At 39.8% G+C, this 18,600-nt stretch overlaps 1 protein-coding gene across 9 annotated transcripts in view; it reads left to right on the top strand.

Annotated features, from left to right (window-relative positions):
• Positions 1 to 18,600, top strand: part of DCDC1 (doublecortin domain containing 1) — a 246,272-nt gene that overhangs the window by 40,519 nt on the left and 187,153 nt on the right. For all 9 annotated transcript variants that reach the window (XR_014544058.1, XM_083597408.1, XM_083597406.1 and 6 more), the window contains exon 8: positions 9,311 to 9,477. Coding sequence is in view for 8 of the 9 variants with exons in the window: in XM_083597408.1 (XP_083453534.1) it covers positions 9,311 to 9,477 (167 nt within the window). In the remaining variant the exon portion in view is untranslated. The remainder of the gene's footprint in view (positions 1 to 9,310; positions 9,478 to 18,600) is intronic.

Here is an 18,600-nt window from a genome sequence, read left to right on the forward strand (position 1 = left end):
ATTTTCAGTGCCTGCTAAAAATGTTTTTGTTTATGCAAATCTATCCAGACATGTAATTTTATTACATATATTTGTGTTTGTTTGATTTTTTAAAAAAACCCTGATGTTTTTATCTATATTTTGGTAATGTTATTGCTATTTTAATGAATATTTGATACCATTTTATGTAAACTACTTAGACTTTTTATTGAACAGTATATAAACCTTGCTAAATAAACAAATACATTTTATTCTAAGGTGCAAAAATAGAATGTATAGCTAACTAGCTTCTGGCTGTCATACTTAACTGATGCAGTTGATCATGATTTACTTTAATTTAACAGAGATTAATTATGCATGGCTGTTTGTCACAAAGCCGTGGAAACAATGAGTAGTTTGGGACACACATTCTTTTTCAAGTCTTCAGAAGCTATTGGTCAAGATTAAGCCAAAGTTAATCAAGTTTAGAACCCATTGGTTTAAATGGTAGTGTTGGGCATCTGCTTTCATTGAAATTAGTAAGACAAGTGCTTGGCTGGACTGCACTCATTGTTGTATCATTACTAAATGCAATTGCTTCTGGTTATTTGCTTTTACTTTCCTTGATTCCTCACATCACTCTTTGAGTAATACCTTAACATGTTGCAGTAGCCAGCCACCAGCGAAAAATGTCACTAGTTTATAGCATACCTAAGGCTAGCATAACAAATTTATTTGCTTTGAGGCTTAAATAATGGTGACAGAGTTGTTTCAAAGTTATAGTGCTGAATGATACTTTTATTGCCGGAGTTATTGAAATATATTGATAATACAAGGAGTGAAAAAGAATTGAATAATAAAGTTGAACACTATTTTTGTTTGTATAGAGAAAGATGTATAAATAGCCTTTCTACTTTGACCTGTGTAGACTTTTTCTATAACATTGTATGTACAGTGATAGAAGTAGGAAAGAGGCATAAAGTCTATTGGAAAACTACCAAATGTCCCCTGCAAATGGGCCCTATTCAGAATCAGTAAGCGTATGATGAGTGATTTGGTTTTGAATATCGCCTTTAGATTCCATGCTGTTACAAGGCCAGCCCCGAACATGGCAACTCTTATTTCCACACACAGTACCTCTTCACTCTCAATTTAACCCAAAAATCTGATGAACCCATTACTCCATACTTGATTTCATGGAACAAGGAGTAGATATAGTTACAAATGATCAATCACAAGCCGTGAACCAAAGCAGCAAGGCATTAACAATTCACACCATTTTGGTCCACTTGCTCAAGCAGAAGATGTGGCAGCATATTTAATACACAGCGACTTCACTCAGTTTTAGAAAAGACATGACTCATGTTGCATTTTAGAAATGAAGGAATTTTATAGGATTTCATGCTCGCTACCCATTTGGGTGTCAGAGTTCACGAACATCTAAACAATTAACGTAACCAGGTACTCTGTAAAGGCCACAAGGGACGAGTATCTAAATTAAATGTTACTCAAGTAAAGTAAAAAATGACCCAAGAAATGTTTCCTCCCCAATAAAGCCATGTTCTGTTAGATTGCATTATACAAATCAGCATCTTGTTCTGCAGTATTGTAACACTGTAGACCCCACAGGCATATGCCGTCAATTTAATGGGATCAGTGAAGAAGCAAGGCAGCTGTGAAAGATTGCTTTAAGTACAGCAATCGTGTGCTTGTCATTCTGCTCAATAGTGGAAAAATCCAAATTCGGGTAGGCATCAGTATTTAAGAGAGTGAATGCTAAAGCATCTCTCATAAGTACCTTGGGGACAATAAGATTTGACATATAACACATAAACAAAAGTACACAACAGCTGTTAGATTAGTTTTGTTTGAGTAAAATACGTCAGGATCATTTAAACATAGCATGTGTTCCCTCCATCACTCAGGCTGAGTCTGCAGACCACACTTTTGAATATTGTACACCAAGGGCTGTGAGTCCCACAGTTGCATCACCATTACCAAAACAGTATGGGGAAAAAATCATCCACCTAATTGTATGCTTGATTAAAAACTCCCACCAGTCACACAAAGAACAAAATCTTCTTTAAAAAATCATTTAAATCTATTTGATGAAGGCGGCGGAAACCAAATGTTTATTTGTTTTGATTGAATGCCCTACATGGATTTTTACGATGCTATTTCAACATTATTATTATTTATCCAGGCTTTTGTTTTGAAACACATTTCTTATTAATTTTTTCTACTATTGCCCATAAGAGCACCCTGAGATACAAGTTACATTAAGAGGGCTGAAAAAGATAAACTTGGTGGTATCTGGCAGCTACTTCAAATATGTGACGTAGGGGGGCCAAAAAAGAGACTAACAAGAATAAGAGAGTGGTAACCTGGTAGAAGGGTGATTATAATTCTTATACTGTAGTTTTTAATCTGTTGTTGTTTAGTCGTCTTAGTCATTCTGACTCTCCATGACCCCATCAACCAGAGCATGCCTTGGAAACTCTCACTTTCTTCTCTAAGCTTCTCCTTTTTTATGTCCATGGAGTTTTTGTGGCAAAATACTGGAGTGGTTTGCCGGTTCCTTCTCCAGGTGGATCACATTTAGTCTAAACACTCGGCTATGACCTGTCCATCTTAGGTGGCCCTGCATGGCATAGCTCATAGCTTCTCTGAGTTATTCAAGCCCCTTGCCACGGCAAGGCAGTGATCCATGAAGGGGAGTTTTTAATCTAGATACGTACAAAATAACTCAAATAGCTCTTAAGTAAGACTGAAAGGTTTTCACTGTATGGCAATAGGCCATAGCATCTGAAGTTGCTTTCTTCCAGTGTGTGATACAGCAGAAGTATCAGGTCAGCGCCATTTCCCCTCGTCACAAAGCGGTCATGAGCTCCGCAATCCCAACTGGCTCAGGGCTGGGTTGGCAGTTGCTGTCAGAGCAGGAAGAAGAGGGGAGGGTATGGAGGACACCATTGGCAGGGAGAAGCCTGAGGTGATGTCAGCTCTGCTCCTTTGCCTTTAGAGGCTGGGAAGCTCCCTGTCCTGCCCCACCCATGACGTGGAGAGATTCCCTAGCAATGGAGGAGAGCATTGGACAGTCAGGAGGTGAGGAGCCAGTGGGGCTGACCCCCATCACATCACCAATGGGAGGGAGACCCACAGCCCTTGAAGAAACATGCGCTTCCAAGAGCACTGGCATGTAGAGAGAAAAGAGTCTTGTGAGTGAGCTTTAATCCTGTCTCTGATGCGGTTCTTGAACTCTCTAATAGTGCTTTTGGCAATTTGTATCTGTATCCTGACCTAAACCATTATAAGCCTTGACTGAAGCTTTCTTACTTTCTTGCGTGTAAGAGCCTCTGTTATAGCACATGGGACGGGAGTTTTGACAACTATTATCCATTGCTTTGTGTGTTTAGCTCCTCTGGTACAACAGGACTTGCATTTCCTCCCCTCTGCCCACATTCCCAAAATCTGTCCCTGATGGTCCGTCAACCCCCTGCAGCTGATTTTGTGGGAGGAAGTATTGTTGCATCATGGAAGTCCGCTGAAGCAGTAGGCTAACATCTGGATAATGGTCACAGTGTGTGTCTGGCTCCCCCCCCACCTCCAATCTCATAATTCAAAATAGTACTTTTCCTTATTTGAATTTTAGTTGAGGAAATGAGATGGATTGTATTGACTTTTAATCCCTTTGATTAAACATGCTGTGGATCAACTTGTCTTTTTAGAGACAATTATTTTTCTTCTTAAATAGAAAAATTCCTGAGAGTTCCCAGAACCTCCAAAACACGCCCCATGTAAAATGGACTTTCTTCTCAAAACCAAATGTAGCCCTCTTTCTATTTATAGAGTATACCTTTTCATATATTTATTGTCATATAGCAATGTATTTATACATTTGCATTTCCCTACTTTTCTAAAATGGTTACAAACCAATTTATTGTTTAAACCTGCTTTCCTCATTAGAACAATAACTGGTTTGTGCCTTAAAAGCACAGTCTTGACAGTTCCCATATATGAGGGTGATTTTTCCAATGCACTTCCACTACTAATGTCAACATTCCCACGTCAATTTAATCTTTCATTGGGGACTGTTAAAATGTTAACAACAACAAAAAGAGCTTGCTGGATCATGTCAGTGGCCCATCTAGTCCAGCATCTTGTTCTCACAGTGACCAATCAGGTGTCTATGGGAAGCACACAAGCAAGACCTGAGTACCAGTACTCCTGCAGCTTCTAGCAACTGCTGTTCAGAAGTATCCTGCCTCTGACAGAGAAGGTAGAGTGTTATTTGGTCTTAGAATTCTATCTTGGTTCAGGTCAGGAGTGGATCTTGGGCTTAATGCATTCCAGTCCCAAGCACTTCAGGTAGAAGCTAACTAATGAACTGGGAGGATCCTGTATTTATTTGAACATTTCTTACTGGTGAAAAAGAACCTTCCCACATTTATTTAAGTGCTTGAATAAGTGCTTGAATAAATGGTAAGCCAGAATTTCACAGATCACTTGTAACCTTCATCCTGTGCAAAGCAGACAAGGAGAGACCAGATGCGTTTGAAGTTACCTATCTGCCTCCCAGTAGAATCCCTGAATTCGAACAGTATTTGAACAGTTTTGTGTATGCTTTGGGGGGAAAGTGTGAGCATCTGAGGTCAGTCAGACAGTAAGTGATAACTTTCAGCTGCTCTGACCCAAATATGATTTGGCGCTGTAGCACTTTCACTTAAGATAACTTTGTCCAATAGACTTGAATGGATAGTTTACACCTGGTATTCTGAGTTGTGATATATGTATCACGCTTTTTGATACAATATCAGGTGATTTAAATTTTGAAAGTTATAAAAATGTTCAGGGTGATTAACAAAATTAAAAGAATAAATCAATAAAATATGATTTATAACATAAATATAAAACAAAACAGAAATAGAAAGATAAAGCACAGTTGATAAAAACAGCAATAAAACAGGAGGGGTTTAAAAGATCTTGAAAAATATGGCTCTAATATGACTTCAAAGTAGCCTGGTAACCCTATTCCACAGATGGGGTCCCACAATAGAAGGGCCTCTCTTCCGTTGCCTCACTCAGAGGAAGCTACTGATAAAATCCTCATTGCCTGAGCCAAATTGATGCGAACATAATGGTCCTTCAGGTATTTGGGTCTCAAGCCATATAGGGCTTCAAGTTAAACACTAGTATTTTAAATCATGCTTGGAAATTAACCAGGAATCTTGTTGGCATCCGTCTGTTTCAGGAGACAATGGAGGAGTGCGCCTTTGGGGGTGAGGTCAAGCTGTTGCAAGGTTGTAGCGCCTGTTGTAGCTGTAGAGACCGAGGTGGGAGAGACACATTTTGTTGCAGCTGGGACTGATGAATGCATCTACTTGTGCTGCTGCAGATGGACCATGGCATGACCTTTCTGTCTTCAGGCACAGGAGGGACATCCAGCATTTCCAAGACAAACAGAGTCTGGATACTGTTGACTATGTCAGAGTCCACTTTTTGCTGCGAGTACCGTTCTGGATAGTACTCTGCCCATTGCTTTGTTGCTGTGGTCTGTGATGATCTCTCCCGAAAAGGTTTTCAGTGGTGCATTCTGCTGGGCCTCACTTGCCTTTATCACTTGCCTTTCTCTATGTAGCAAAAGTCTTTTTGCAGGGTGCACACTTGCAGTTGAAGAGAGGCTCACACTTTGCAGCAACAGCAGGTTTCATGTCTTTTATGCAGGCCTCAAACCACTCAGGGATCTGTTGCTCTCTTTTGCCAAAGGAGGACCTGGCTGTGTTGTATGTAGAGTGCCTATTGGATGTGGTTCCACCTTGCTTCCACACTATCTTTGGAGCAGTTCAGTAGAGCTTGTTTAGCAGAATCAGAGAAGCGTTCATGAAGTTCAGCTCCGACTATTTATGCTTTATGCTTTGTACTATGGGCCTTCTTTGGCTGGAGATGGATCTTGCTCACTACCAATGAGTGATCCATGTCACAGTCGGCACAGAAATCAGTGGTGTGGTTTAAGTTCAGGCATGGTCTTCTCAACACCCAACAGGGATCACAGCAAATTTGAGAGGGAGCTGATCAGCACTGGCTGCTGCCCACACAAGTTAAAAGGGAAGCATTGGGGCGGATGGCAGCGTCTCAGGGAGCACTAGAGGGAGTGGGTGGCCACACCAATAGGTCCTTGGGGAAAATAAAAGTGTTCATGGCTGTCACTGATATGTGGGTGTCATTTCTCCATTGGCTGTGTGGTGATCACACAGGGTCCCTGGACGTTTGACAGTCTATTGATCCCTGTGCCACCACTGTGCCCACTTCCCCACTGCCACCAACCCATTACTCTCGGGTACACACTGAGTCCAGACAGTTATTAAAATTGAACCAAATAAACAAGTTTATTTTATAAGCGTTAACAAGTTTATGGTTTCTCAGATAAAATTCTTGTCAGTTTCTTAACTTTAGTTTCTTTACCGGCCTATATCTTCCTAATACCTTCTGACTAATTATCTCAACTGTTTGACTGACTCCTCTTAACATATTCTCTCACTCTCTCACATCAGACTAACCCAACCCACAGACTTATCTTCTCTCTCTCTCTCTCTCTTCTTTAACTCCACACTGACTTCTTAACAACTCTAACTCCTCCCCTTGGGTTCCTATTGGTTAGTCATTTTACACTTAGTTAACCCTTTCCTTATGACATACCTAGGAGGACAAACGCCACAGGCTGCATCCCTCCAATTCTCTGCAGATAGGTGGCACACACAGCCGAAGCAGGTGGATTTCACCCAAGCTCATTAACTGATGAGCAGAGGGTTAAATTATGACCTGACTCCTGCAGAGACCAGGACAGAAGTATTTGCTCATCAACTCATGAGCAGAGAGTTTAGTCCTGCTGAGTGCTGCTTCATCAGTGCATTACCTCTGTGAAGAAGCACCCCCCCCATTCAACTTGACATGTAGGTGGGATCACTCACTTGTCAGTCACCTGACTTCATTATGACATCAGATGATTGATATGTGAGTCCCCACCTGTCAAAGTTGGCCTGCAGGGGTGGGTGGGGGAAACTCAACTGGAAAATTTTGTATCTTATGCAGTTTGGACCACAGTCTCTCTACCTGTCCAATTGTGTGAATGTGTATATAATTACCCCCATTGGTTGCATTTTGGGATAATCTCCACCTCAGGTGTTCCTCTAAACCCCCCACCCAACAAACTGAAATTTCTCTGTTCTACCCCATGTAAACGGTCAGTTGTTTTGTCTGGAAGAAAGCTCTGTCTCTCATATATGTGAGTATTAATAAGGGTAAGACCCACCTATAAGTGAGGTAGCACAAGAAAAAACACACCCATCCCCCCTGTCTGATCCCTATTTCCTCTTGTGTTTTTGTACTTTGATCCTAACACAACACTTCTGTTTTGAAGATCTGGCTTCTGGTTGGTTCCCTGCTTGCAGACATGGAGGCTTTGCTTCTAGTGACTTATTGCATGGTTCATGAAGCACACTGCTGGGTGTAGGAGTAAGAAGGAGGCAAGGAAACACCTTTGGCCATTGGTGACTGGAGAGGTTGATTGTCTCACCTCACACCTCCCTGTCCCCACTCATAGTATCATGGGCCCCTCCCTGATAAAATGTTGCTCGTGGCCAGGGAGCATAAGTAAAAAGCAGTTAGTGTCACAAAACAGGATTTCTGGGAGGGGGGAGGGAGTCCAGAATTACCACAAGATTATATTGCTTTTCTGTAATTTAGTCTCTAAACTTTTGAGGATATTTATGGCAATAGGAAACTAGATCAAGACTGGTCACATGGTAAAGAATACTTAAGCAGAAGTAAGTAATCTAGAGTACAGCCCCGCTCACTTAGAATTAAGGAACAATATGTGTGCAAGCATGTGCAGAGTGCTTTTCACTTAACCCTCGAGAAACTGCAGTCTCCCCGACCACACACATTTATAGTGAAGAAGCAGGACTTATAAAGTGAAGACATTTCTGTCTCACGTGAGCACACTAAACACCCAGCGCTTCTCTCTTTAGAAATAAGCATTGACCCTCATCTATTGCCCAAAGGTTGTAACCACAGAATGCAGGTATTCTGTTCTCCTTCAAACACAAATCCACTCTTAGTCCCTCACCCTTTCTCTCCAGCAACCCTTCACAAAGCTAGATTCACCTCCCCCTTCCTGCCCTCTTCTAATTATAGGAAGACTCTCCTTCTCCCTCAGCCTCTGAGCTTAATTTGTGCCAAGGCTCACCAGGATTCAGTGTAGGAGTTCCCTGCTGAATCAGGTCAGCTGGAGGGCAAGCATCTGCATGGGGCAAACTGCATTTACAAAGAGGCCCTTCTGGGGGCAGCACCCTTTGGGGGCTGCTGCGGCTGCTGCGCATGGATCCTTCATTCCACTAAAATTCTGGGGAAATTCTTAAGTTTTATCAGAGTGGAGGTGGGGGGGTGGGATTTACCCACTCCTTTAATTTATCAGCACATAGGTTAATAAAGTGAAATAAGCTTTCTTCATATTCCTAAATCTGCTGGTATCTATGATGCAGAGCCAAGGGAGAAATAAGCATATTTTGGCTTCAGGATTTACTGATAATGATAAAGAGATTGTATCACACAGTGTAGTTAAGATACCAATAGTTACTAGTGTAAAATTTTTTGCCTACTATCTGAAAAGTTGTGTCTGTTCTTCAAACATATTTTAGGAAATGATGATTGAAGAGAAAGCATATGTTGTCACCCAGTGCCTTACATGCTACATACGTGTTGTCCTGCTCTCCACTCCCCCATCCACTTCAATCAAAAGAACAGCAATGCTATACTAAGCAGATTTATTTGCTTTGGAAGTTACTTGTTTTGAATGCAAATAATAAAAAAGATGATAGTAAAAATTTCTTTATATTACTGTTTCTATTTTAGTAATTATCAGCTGTGTAAAATGCTTGATCTATAAACATACACACTCATTGACGGGAAGCTATGCTCTGAAACAACATGGAGCTTGCAATTTTATCAGGACAATGCCAGTAGATTTCAGCAAGGTTGGTTCCAACTCATCTGTGATAAATGAGAAGATAAGGCAATCAGTGCACACCATGACACTCTGTGCAGCTAGTTAGACACACTTCAAAACTATTCAGGTGTGCTCACAAGGCTTATGAGTCTTACATGGGGGGTGTCTCAATATAAATACATCCTTCATGGTGGCCACTCGAAATGCAGGATCTGTTTTTCTAAGACTTAACCCAGGTCAGATATAAATAATAGATGTTAAGAGTTGTGGGTTTGGGGATGCATTTCAGACTGTGTGTTTCAGCTGGGTCAAAAGAATGCCTTTCTCCCCCTTTTCCTTCCCCTTGTGTAGTTCCTCTGCTGGACAAATGCCTGCAAAATTCCATCACACCTCTGCGAGGACCTCTTTGGGTCTCTAAGGGAGAAGGTTTCAGCCCCTCTGGAGCAAAGATATATATCCAAGGAGTACTGTTGGCCTTGCACCAGCGATTAAAGTCTGCTAAAAACTACTGTGATCAGGTGAGTTATCCCACGTCTTTAAACAGCTGCTTTTTCTTTGATATGAAATGCACTAGTTGTAGTAAGGCTGTGATTGGCACTGTGTCATAAGGAAGGCTGTCTTGTATTACATGAGCTCTTATACGCAATAGGTAGATGAAGTATTTCTTCTGTAATCTCAAAGCCAACAACGATTGAGTTAATTGTGTATGCCTTTCAGTGTGTTGTATGCCTAATCTTTTTGTGCTGCACTTCTCCTTCTAAGGAAATTATATATAGCTATTTAGGATAGGGTCACTAATAGTGAAACATCTGCAGTTTCTCAGAATTCATTTCATCCCCCCCCCCCCTGTAGAAATAACTAGAACTGAAATATAGTTAAGATATGTTAAATGTAAAGTCATGTAAGCATAACATTTTTCTTAATGTTTTGAAATTTTCTTAATGTTTTACTTTGAAGAGCAGCCTTCAGCAATTTGCATGAGAAATCTGTTAGGCATCTAAAATACATTTACATTCTATACCCAGCACAGAGATTTATTTTGTTTGTGTGTGTGTGTGTGTGTGTGTGTGTGTGTGTTTATAGATGAAAGGTATTGAATGTAGTTAGTTTGCATTTGGTCTGCACTGCATGCCAGTATTCTTTTTAACCTTTTGGAAATATGTTTTAATGCATATTAGTGCAATTGACCTAAACTGAACAAATAATGTATGCCTTTTCAGAACTGTTAGTTTTAGTATAGTTTGCTTGTTATTTTTTTTAAGTGCTTGAAATGCTTGGCATGAAAAATTATCAGAGCAAGAATTAATATTGCATCTTAAACTGAGATTTACAAGATATATTGGGTCACATACTAAAAGATGAATGCATCATGCTCTCAGTCTTCATGGAGGGGGGGAGGAGGAAGCGGATGTCAGTCATGCTGTTTATACAGCACCTCCTGCTGTTAGGTTCATAAAGAGAAATGATCATTTACTTTGAAATAAACTGTTTTGTCCTGAGCTGATGGGGATCTACAACAAGTAATCAAGAATACAGAAGCAGGCAAAGGAGCCTTCTTTCAGCAAATGCTTGACCCATTTTAATGCTGGTGGAGGGGGTGGGGGAGGAACTACACTTGATCCTTATTTGGTCCTTATTTTTAAAGTTTTTACTTCACCTGTAAAAGGCAGCTTTGATGCAAAACATAGAGAAGTAGAAATGGTCTACATCAGAAAGACATTCCTTTCTTTAATGAAAAATATCTCTCAAATGTAATTCAGTTTTGTTTCAGTAATCATAATTTTGCACCAAATTAATATAGAACAAAGGGCATCTGCTATTCATAGTGCTTTGGGTTTTAAGAGTCATAAACTAGTAACAGTAAAAGTTTGAGTTTGATTCAGAACCCTTTTTTGCTTTTATAAAAGCGGGTACCATTTTAAACTTATTTCAGTGTTTAGAAGTAAAAAGAGAGGTATTATTAGGCAGTTCTAAAATATGAAAGTTATACCCAGGTTAAGAATATTTGCTATGACTGTTGATCATAGTAAGTTACAATTACAACAGTACAGTAAGAATAAATACAACTGAAGTCCCATGTTTAGTAATGTTTGTCCTTTTCAAGTAACTTAAGATTTTAACACTGGTATCTCAAGTATTTCAAATACTTAAAATCACTTTATTTTGGTTAAGCATATTCTGAAATATTTCTGTTTTTCCCCCTTTCCCCCATAATATGCAATTTTTAATAACTGCATGTGGCCCAAAGAACAGAGCACAATAGTCTACATGCACTCTTTCCACACTAAGCCTCCCTCTTCCGGCTCCAGTCAGTTGCATCTTGAAAAACTACTAATTCTTACAGGCCAGAGGACACTCTGCAGAAACATTCAGTGTGGGCAACGGGCCACAGATGGCGTGGAAAATCATTCTCCCTGTGCACACTTGCAAGTGCTTTATGTTCTTGCACAGCCCTGTTTGGATCACAGGCCATTGTCAAAATTCGCTTGTACCTCTGTGTGCCCTCCATAGCTATGTCCCAATGCACAGCTGTAACCCATCTCTTCTTTAATGCATCAGCAGAAGGAACCAGACCAAGCATGCCACGCAGCTCACAGGCATGCCATGCAGCTGGGCCCTACTCTTCTGTTCTTGCCAGAAGGTTTTTGATTGTTCAGACTAGTTAGTCCACCCAATGAGGAATGTGGCTGTGCTGACATGTGTCATGTGAGTGCCTCATCAGCACTTGTACCGTATGTTTTTCTCACCTGTGATAAACTAGCACGCCAGGTCAAAAGGCTTTAGTGGCTATTGTTTTGCCTAGGCAAACTGTTTTGAGAGAGTGGCTTTTTTTTTTTTTTGATGATGCTGTGTGTGCTCAGAGGAAGCTTGATTGTTTCTCAGCTCAGGTTTTACTTAGCTGTACCTTGCCTTTGTTTTCAGTTACCTTAACATCCTTTTAAATTAAAAAGAAAGCATTTCAAAAGTTGAAGAAATACCTTCCAGTTAATTTTGTTCCATTAGGGCATGTAGATGAAACCTGCGTAGCAGTAGGTATTTACGCTATTAAAATATTCCTTCTGCTTTTCAGTCCATCTGAATTAACATGCACAAAGCGTGGTCACAACATACCACTTTCTCTGCAGGTCTACTTTACATGTCAGCAACAGTGGGTATGCTAGCAGTTTGTTGCATCTTGCCCTTTTAGATGTGGGGATCTGAGTCAAAATGATCAGTTCACATGGGGACCATTTCTGTCCCTGTGTCCATGTCATAAAAAGTGTGAATACCTTTTACAGGCCTTTTACTGAAAATGTTTAGGGTGGATTAAGGAGCAATGATACTTTTTGGAACTTACGACTTCTTGAAGACAAGAGAAAATGCCCCCCCCAAATAAAAGTAGAAATACTATAATTACAGTAATATTTTGTATTCTAGAAGTCATACTTTAAAATCACAGTGTCCTGTGAGCATTTGGCTGAGATGTGTGATAAATGATTTTCAGGAAGTGAATGCTTCCCTTAAAATCTACGAATGCTCCTGAGAATTTTAGATTTTTTTATTTATGTGGCATATTTAGGTGCTAAAACGAGTGTGTGTTTAAACCTCTTGTTTTCTTGATTTGTGCGCCTTAATTTAGACCTAAAAGATCACATCTTGTTTTCTGTATTTAACGGCAAATATGATAAAAGAGCTAATAACTTTGCTTTGACAGTGTGTATTTAAGTGCCTTTACTTCGAGCTGCAATTTCTGCAGGATGAAATTGTTCAAAGCTATGCTTGGAATATTAAAAATTCATTAGCAAGTGTGGAAATAGCATAAACATGCAAGCATGAAGTGCAGTTAACACTTCCAGTGAAGGGGCTGTCCTGTCTCATTAGCATTCTTGATATGTAGTTGTGCTGTTGGTGGGGGTGTTGAACAGGAATGTCATTGTGCTGAGCCCCAGTGTTTGGGGACAAACACTACTGTGGAAGGAACGTGTGAAAAGGCCATAGTGTGATCAGTGAATGAGGAAGGCTGTGCGTTCCCTGTGCTTCAAGCAGGGAAGCTGTCATTCACAATCCTAGCACAGCTAAACAGAGGCCAAAGAGAAGATTGAAATACCTTTTTAAATGATATTAATGATTCTTAAACATTTCTGTCCTTTAGGCTCACATAGTAAACAATTAGTCCTGTCTGTCACTAAGATCAGCAAGGCACAAAACATGGGTAAGGTGACACAAAGGGTAAGTGGTGGATCCAGCAAGAGATATTACCATAGCCATTTTGTATCTCTTATGCCCTGGGATAAAAAATAGCGACCATTCTGCATGGTAAACTAATTCTCGTTCTGAGAGACAGAAAGATGTAGTATTGAGCTCTTCAGCTTTTTCCAACCCAATTACATAAATATTTTTGAATTATGTATTTTAGGTGTAGGCCAAGCAGTTTAAGAAAAAAGTTTTTAACAAATAAAAGAGAGAAATATTTGTGTTAAGTGGCACTGTATATTATATCTTTAAAAGAAGGTGTAATATGCCAAAAATATTTTAATAATGAAATCAGCAAGCATTTTTTCTTTTTTTAATCATCACAATTTTCCCCCTAAAAATAGTGCCAGGGTTTTATGTCGCCGCAGACCCTATTCATCATAAATGAAGCATTAAAGGAAATATGCTTCATAATTTGAATACAAATTATTTTGCTAGATGCATTATTTCATTCTTTAAACAGTTTCACAATATTCATTTTCAGCATCCTTTGTCATATAATTTGATAAGCAGTCCTGCTTGAGCTCAGAGGTTACTTTGGGGTGTTGTTGTTTTTAAACAAAATGTGCTTATTTGTGTCAAGAAAAAGTTAATACATTATTTGGCATTTTGTAACTCTTTGATTTACAGTTGCTGCACTTAAATACTAGTTTTTGTTAAACATGAATAGCAAATACTGCATAACTTTGTTTTTGTTTTTAATCTCCGAGTGTCCGTGGTCTAATATGTTACCCTTGGTATCGGATTTGTATAATAATAATAATAATAATAATAATAATAATAATAATAATAGAGTCTGATGGTGGCATATACTAGAGAGTGTTATTTTTACATTATAAAGAGTTATAGTTACATCTTTTTATGGAGTTTTGCATAATAACTGTATTATGCTGAGATATTTAACTTAAATTAAATGTAGCATTTAATTTTTCAAAACTTTGCGAAGATGATGGAGTTCTACAGAGTTTTGTGTGGTGAATTATTGCTTTAAAATAAACTTAGAAAGCGGCCAAAGATGTTGTTGTTACCTGTAACAAAAAGATTCCAGTGAAATATATGTTGCAATTTATTACTGATTGTAAACTTCATAGTTTTGACTAATGTTTTTGAAAAATTGTCAGCACTTTAGACAAGCACAATATTGAAGTGCTGGTGTTATGATTTTTCTGTATACAGTAGAAATTTGGTAACAGGGCAACAACCTTTGGATTCCTGTGGTGTGACCTGGGACAAAGAAGGCGGCTTTGCAGATTGATAAAAGAAACTTTTTTTTGTCAAAACAGTCAGACATACTAAACCTGTAACATAGATTCTTATTAAAATATCATTAAAATTCTTTTTTTAAAATTCTGAACTTGAAAATCCACTCACTTTCTTTTATAGGTTTTGATAAGTGATTCTTAGCATGTTAAGTTGTGTTATGGATTTGAGCCGAGTTCCTATATTTTCATGCAACCAAGCTGCATTCTAGTTACTAGAAGTATTTTAAGAACCTTACACTTGTGTCTTTTCCAAAGTGTCATGCCTTGAGCAGGCCTAACATCAGTTAAATGAAGTGAAAATTGCATTCTTGTCTTGATAGAGATGAAAATGGATTTCTGGTCATGAAATAGATGTAGTTGTCACTTTTTAAAAAAGGTGTCAGCAGTTTGCTTCAGCGACTAAGGTGCCAATTCAGTATGACAGTAAACTTGTGATCTGAGCAATCAATAAAATGCTTCAATAACTTCTGCTTCATTACACTTATAATAAGAAGCTATAGATCTGTGGCACATAAAATGTTGATAAAGACTATGTGTGGGGACTGACTGTACTAGTCTGCCTTAGAAACACAGCAAGTGCAATGTTGCCATCTAGAGTTTGTGCATAGGCAATTATTCTAAGAGGAAAAGTATGATAATGGTAAGCCTTGATAGGGAAAACCCTGTTTATATGTTGTCAATGGTGCACATATATGTGGAACAGTTCCTCGCCGGGTCAGAAAATTGCCGAGATCATGGGGAAATCAAGCATCCTTTCTTTGAATAATGTGTGGCACATGCTTTCCCATCCGCATTTTAATGGCCTTGAAATTAGTTTCAGTATGAAGGTATTTTCACTGTCACATGCTGTGATGAAAATGTAAGATATAAAGATTTTATTTAACCATTAAACAATAACCTTCAACTATCACAGAGAAAAACTGGAGAAAAACTATCACAGTGCCAGCAATTTCATATAAGTGGTTCAGATTATGTCTAAATCTTCATTTTTTAAAATAAGTATTTTCCCTGGACATCTCTTAGTAGGGCTGGGAAAGACTTGTGTCTAAAACCATGGAGATTTGCTGCCGGTCCGTGTAGACAATACTGAGTTAGATGGACCAATGATCTGACTATGTATAAATCAATTTCCTATGTTCCTAAGGAAACAGAAATACACTTCTAGGTTGATACCTAACTATAATGGTTGGCTTGTGCAGCTGACGTCTATTTGCACAAACAGGACTCCTGCTTCCTCTCCTCACCCTTGCAGCCCCCCCAAAAAAACTTCAAGAAGGCAACCCTCTGGAACAGAGTGGTGGGCTGTTGGGGGGAGGGAGAAGAATGGGAAGTCATGTTGCTGGCACAACATTGGAGATCACTGATTCATTTAATATGTTTAAGGGCATAAATGAGCTCTGCGGTAAACTTATTTTCAGCACAATGTCCAATGAGTCACTTGACTTGAAGTATGTTGTGGAAAATGCTTAACTGTAGCAGCAGGCCTAAAAACACTTGATTATGCCCATTGAATTCATATTAAAGTATGCAACAGATCTGGGCTTTTCTTCCATTTAGACCCCTTCCTTGTTGAGAAAGAGTGTTGGTGCTGACCTTTAAGGCCCTAAACAGCCTCGGCCCAGTATACCTGAAGGAGTGTCTCCACCCTAATTGTTCTACCCGGACACTGAGGTCCAGTGCCAAGGGCCTTCTGGCGGTTCCCTCACTGCGAGAAGCCAAGTTACAGGGAACCAGGCAGAGGGCCTTCTTGGTAGTGGCACCCTCCCTGTGGAATGCCCTCCCACCAAATGTCAAAGAGAACTACCAGACTTTTAGAAGACATCTGAAGGCAGCCTTGTTTAGGGAAGCTTTTAATGTTTGATGTATTACGGTATTTTAATATTTTGTTGGAAGCCACCCAGAGTGGCTGGGGAAGCCCAGCCAGATGGGTGGGGTATAAATAATAAATTATCATCATCATCATCATCATCATCAGTGTCAGAGAGATCCCCTATTTGCTTGATTTCCCAGCTATCCTATTCAGTTTACAAGTGGGCTTATATATGCTAAGCATCTGGCATGGAAGCACAGGCAGGAGGGTGTTTTCAGAAGTGCTCAATTTAGCTAACTTCACCTAGTGGGTGTGGCAAGTCTCAAATGGAAGATGCCCCTTGTGGAGCGATAGTGGAGTTAGAGGACCTGACTGTAAAGATTTTAGCTGCCTTGAAGATTATGTACTACATCATCAATTGGGAAAGGAAGAAAAGTTGAATCACTGCACTAACAGATGCCTTCGCAGTACCTGTGGGAGCGAAAAGAAACTCCTCAATAGCTAAAGTATGGATTTCATGTCATTCCTACCCCCCACCTGCAAAGTTCTAGCTTAATGTCATGTGATTCCTTAGCTCTGAACTTGCATTAGGTATGTAAACAATGTTCCATTTCTCCTTCCTGGGTGTTTGTGAAAGGAAGAAGCTCCTGTGTTGCTGCTGCTGCTATTGTTAATAATAAATCATAAAAACACACCATTAAAACTACAATATAAAATACCATATATGATACAATATAACACATTAAATTAGGCATATGATTCCACTCCCTCGTGCTCTAAAGACCTATCAGAACAAATAGATCTTAAGGTGTTATCTGACAGAAAACAATAGGGGGCAGTCTGACTCAACAGGGAGCAATGTTTTAGGTCTGAGGTGCCACTACTGAAAAGGCCAGGGCCCTGCTTCATGTAGTAACCCATGGGTTATATTCACTGAGACCAGTACTAGGAGAGCTTCTCCTGAGGATCTTAAAACCAGTGCTGGTTTGTACTGGGGAAGGAACTCCTTCAAGTACATGAGTTCTCAGCTATTTAGGGTTCTGTGCACTAGCACCTCGAATGGCCCAATAGCTTACCGGCAGCAAGTATAGTGCTTTCAAGACCAGTGTTTATGTGAACTCATCTCAGTGTCCCAAACAACAATCTGGCAGCACCAGCTGCAGGGAAGCCCCACACAGAGTGCAATGCAGTAGTCCAATTGGGAGGTTATCAGTTCTCCCACTCAAAGGATGACTATAGCTGCCCCCAGAATATGACCCTGTTCTCTCAAGAGGAGTGCTATCCTGTCCACAGCTGGTTGTCAGCCTAATTCTCTGACCCAAAACCTGCAACAGTAGCCATCGTCGGAAAAAGTTAAACAGCAGTAGGCATCACTTTATAATACAGAGACAGACAATACCGTATTGGCCTGAATATAAGCTGCACTTTCCCCCAAAATTCCAACTGTGAAAAGTTAAAGTATGGATTATATTTGCAAACTTACGGTATGCAGCCAAGAGTGTGGTGAAGGGGTGCCCGCCCTGTGCGTAGTGCCCCATCCTCTCCCCCAAGGTTGGGAAGGGAGAGAGTGAGGAAGGGGAAAGGCCTTCGGCAACACAGCATGGCTCCCCCTGCCCCCGTATGCATCCAGGAGCAGCGAGGAAGGGAGCAATTTATATTCGGGTATCCACCCCCCCCATTTTAAAGGTGCAGCTTATATTCGGGTGCGGCTTATATTCGGGCCAATACGGTATATACTTTAGATAATAGAGCTACTTAAAGAATAGTTAAAATGTGCTTTATCCTTTAATGAAGTGGCATGCAGTGGTAATTTAATTGATTTTTAAGGAATGGAAGAGAGCTTTGTTTAAGGAAGTTCTTAGGAAGTTCATGGGATTTCTTTCTTCATTACATTTATATCTCACCTTCCTTTCATGGAACTCAGGGTGGCGTACATCATTCTCTTCTTCCCCATTTTATCCTTACAATAACCCTGTGTGGTAGGTTTGGCTGAATGTGAGTGACTGGCTCAAGGTCACCCAGCAAGTTTCATGGCTGAGTGGGGTCATAGTCCAGCACTCTAAGCGCCACATGACGCTGGCTCTTGTTAGTACCGCCTCAGATTTAAGTTATAGGTGTATATTATTAAATTTGTGCATGAAAAGCATAGCGTTCACAATTTCAAACCTGCTTCTGTTTTTGAAAAGGTGACTGATAAAGAAATGTAATGTCCACACACTGCTTTTACTATGAAACTACGTGAAATTCTGCTCAGATAATTTTCATTGGTTTTAATTTATCTCTCTTGAAAAGGCACCAACATACATTTAAAACTTTTTTTCCATTATATTGAAAAT

Source organism: Podarcis filfolensis (genome assembly GCF_964270895.1).
Source record: "Podarcis filfolensis genome assembly, chromosome: 1".
Taxonomy (NCBI): domain Eukaryota; kingdom Metazoa; phylum Chordata; class Lepidosauria; order Squamata; family Lacertidae; genus Podarcis; species Podarcis filfolensis.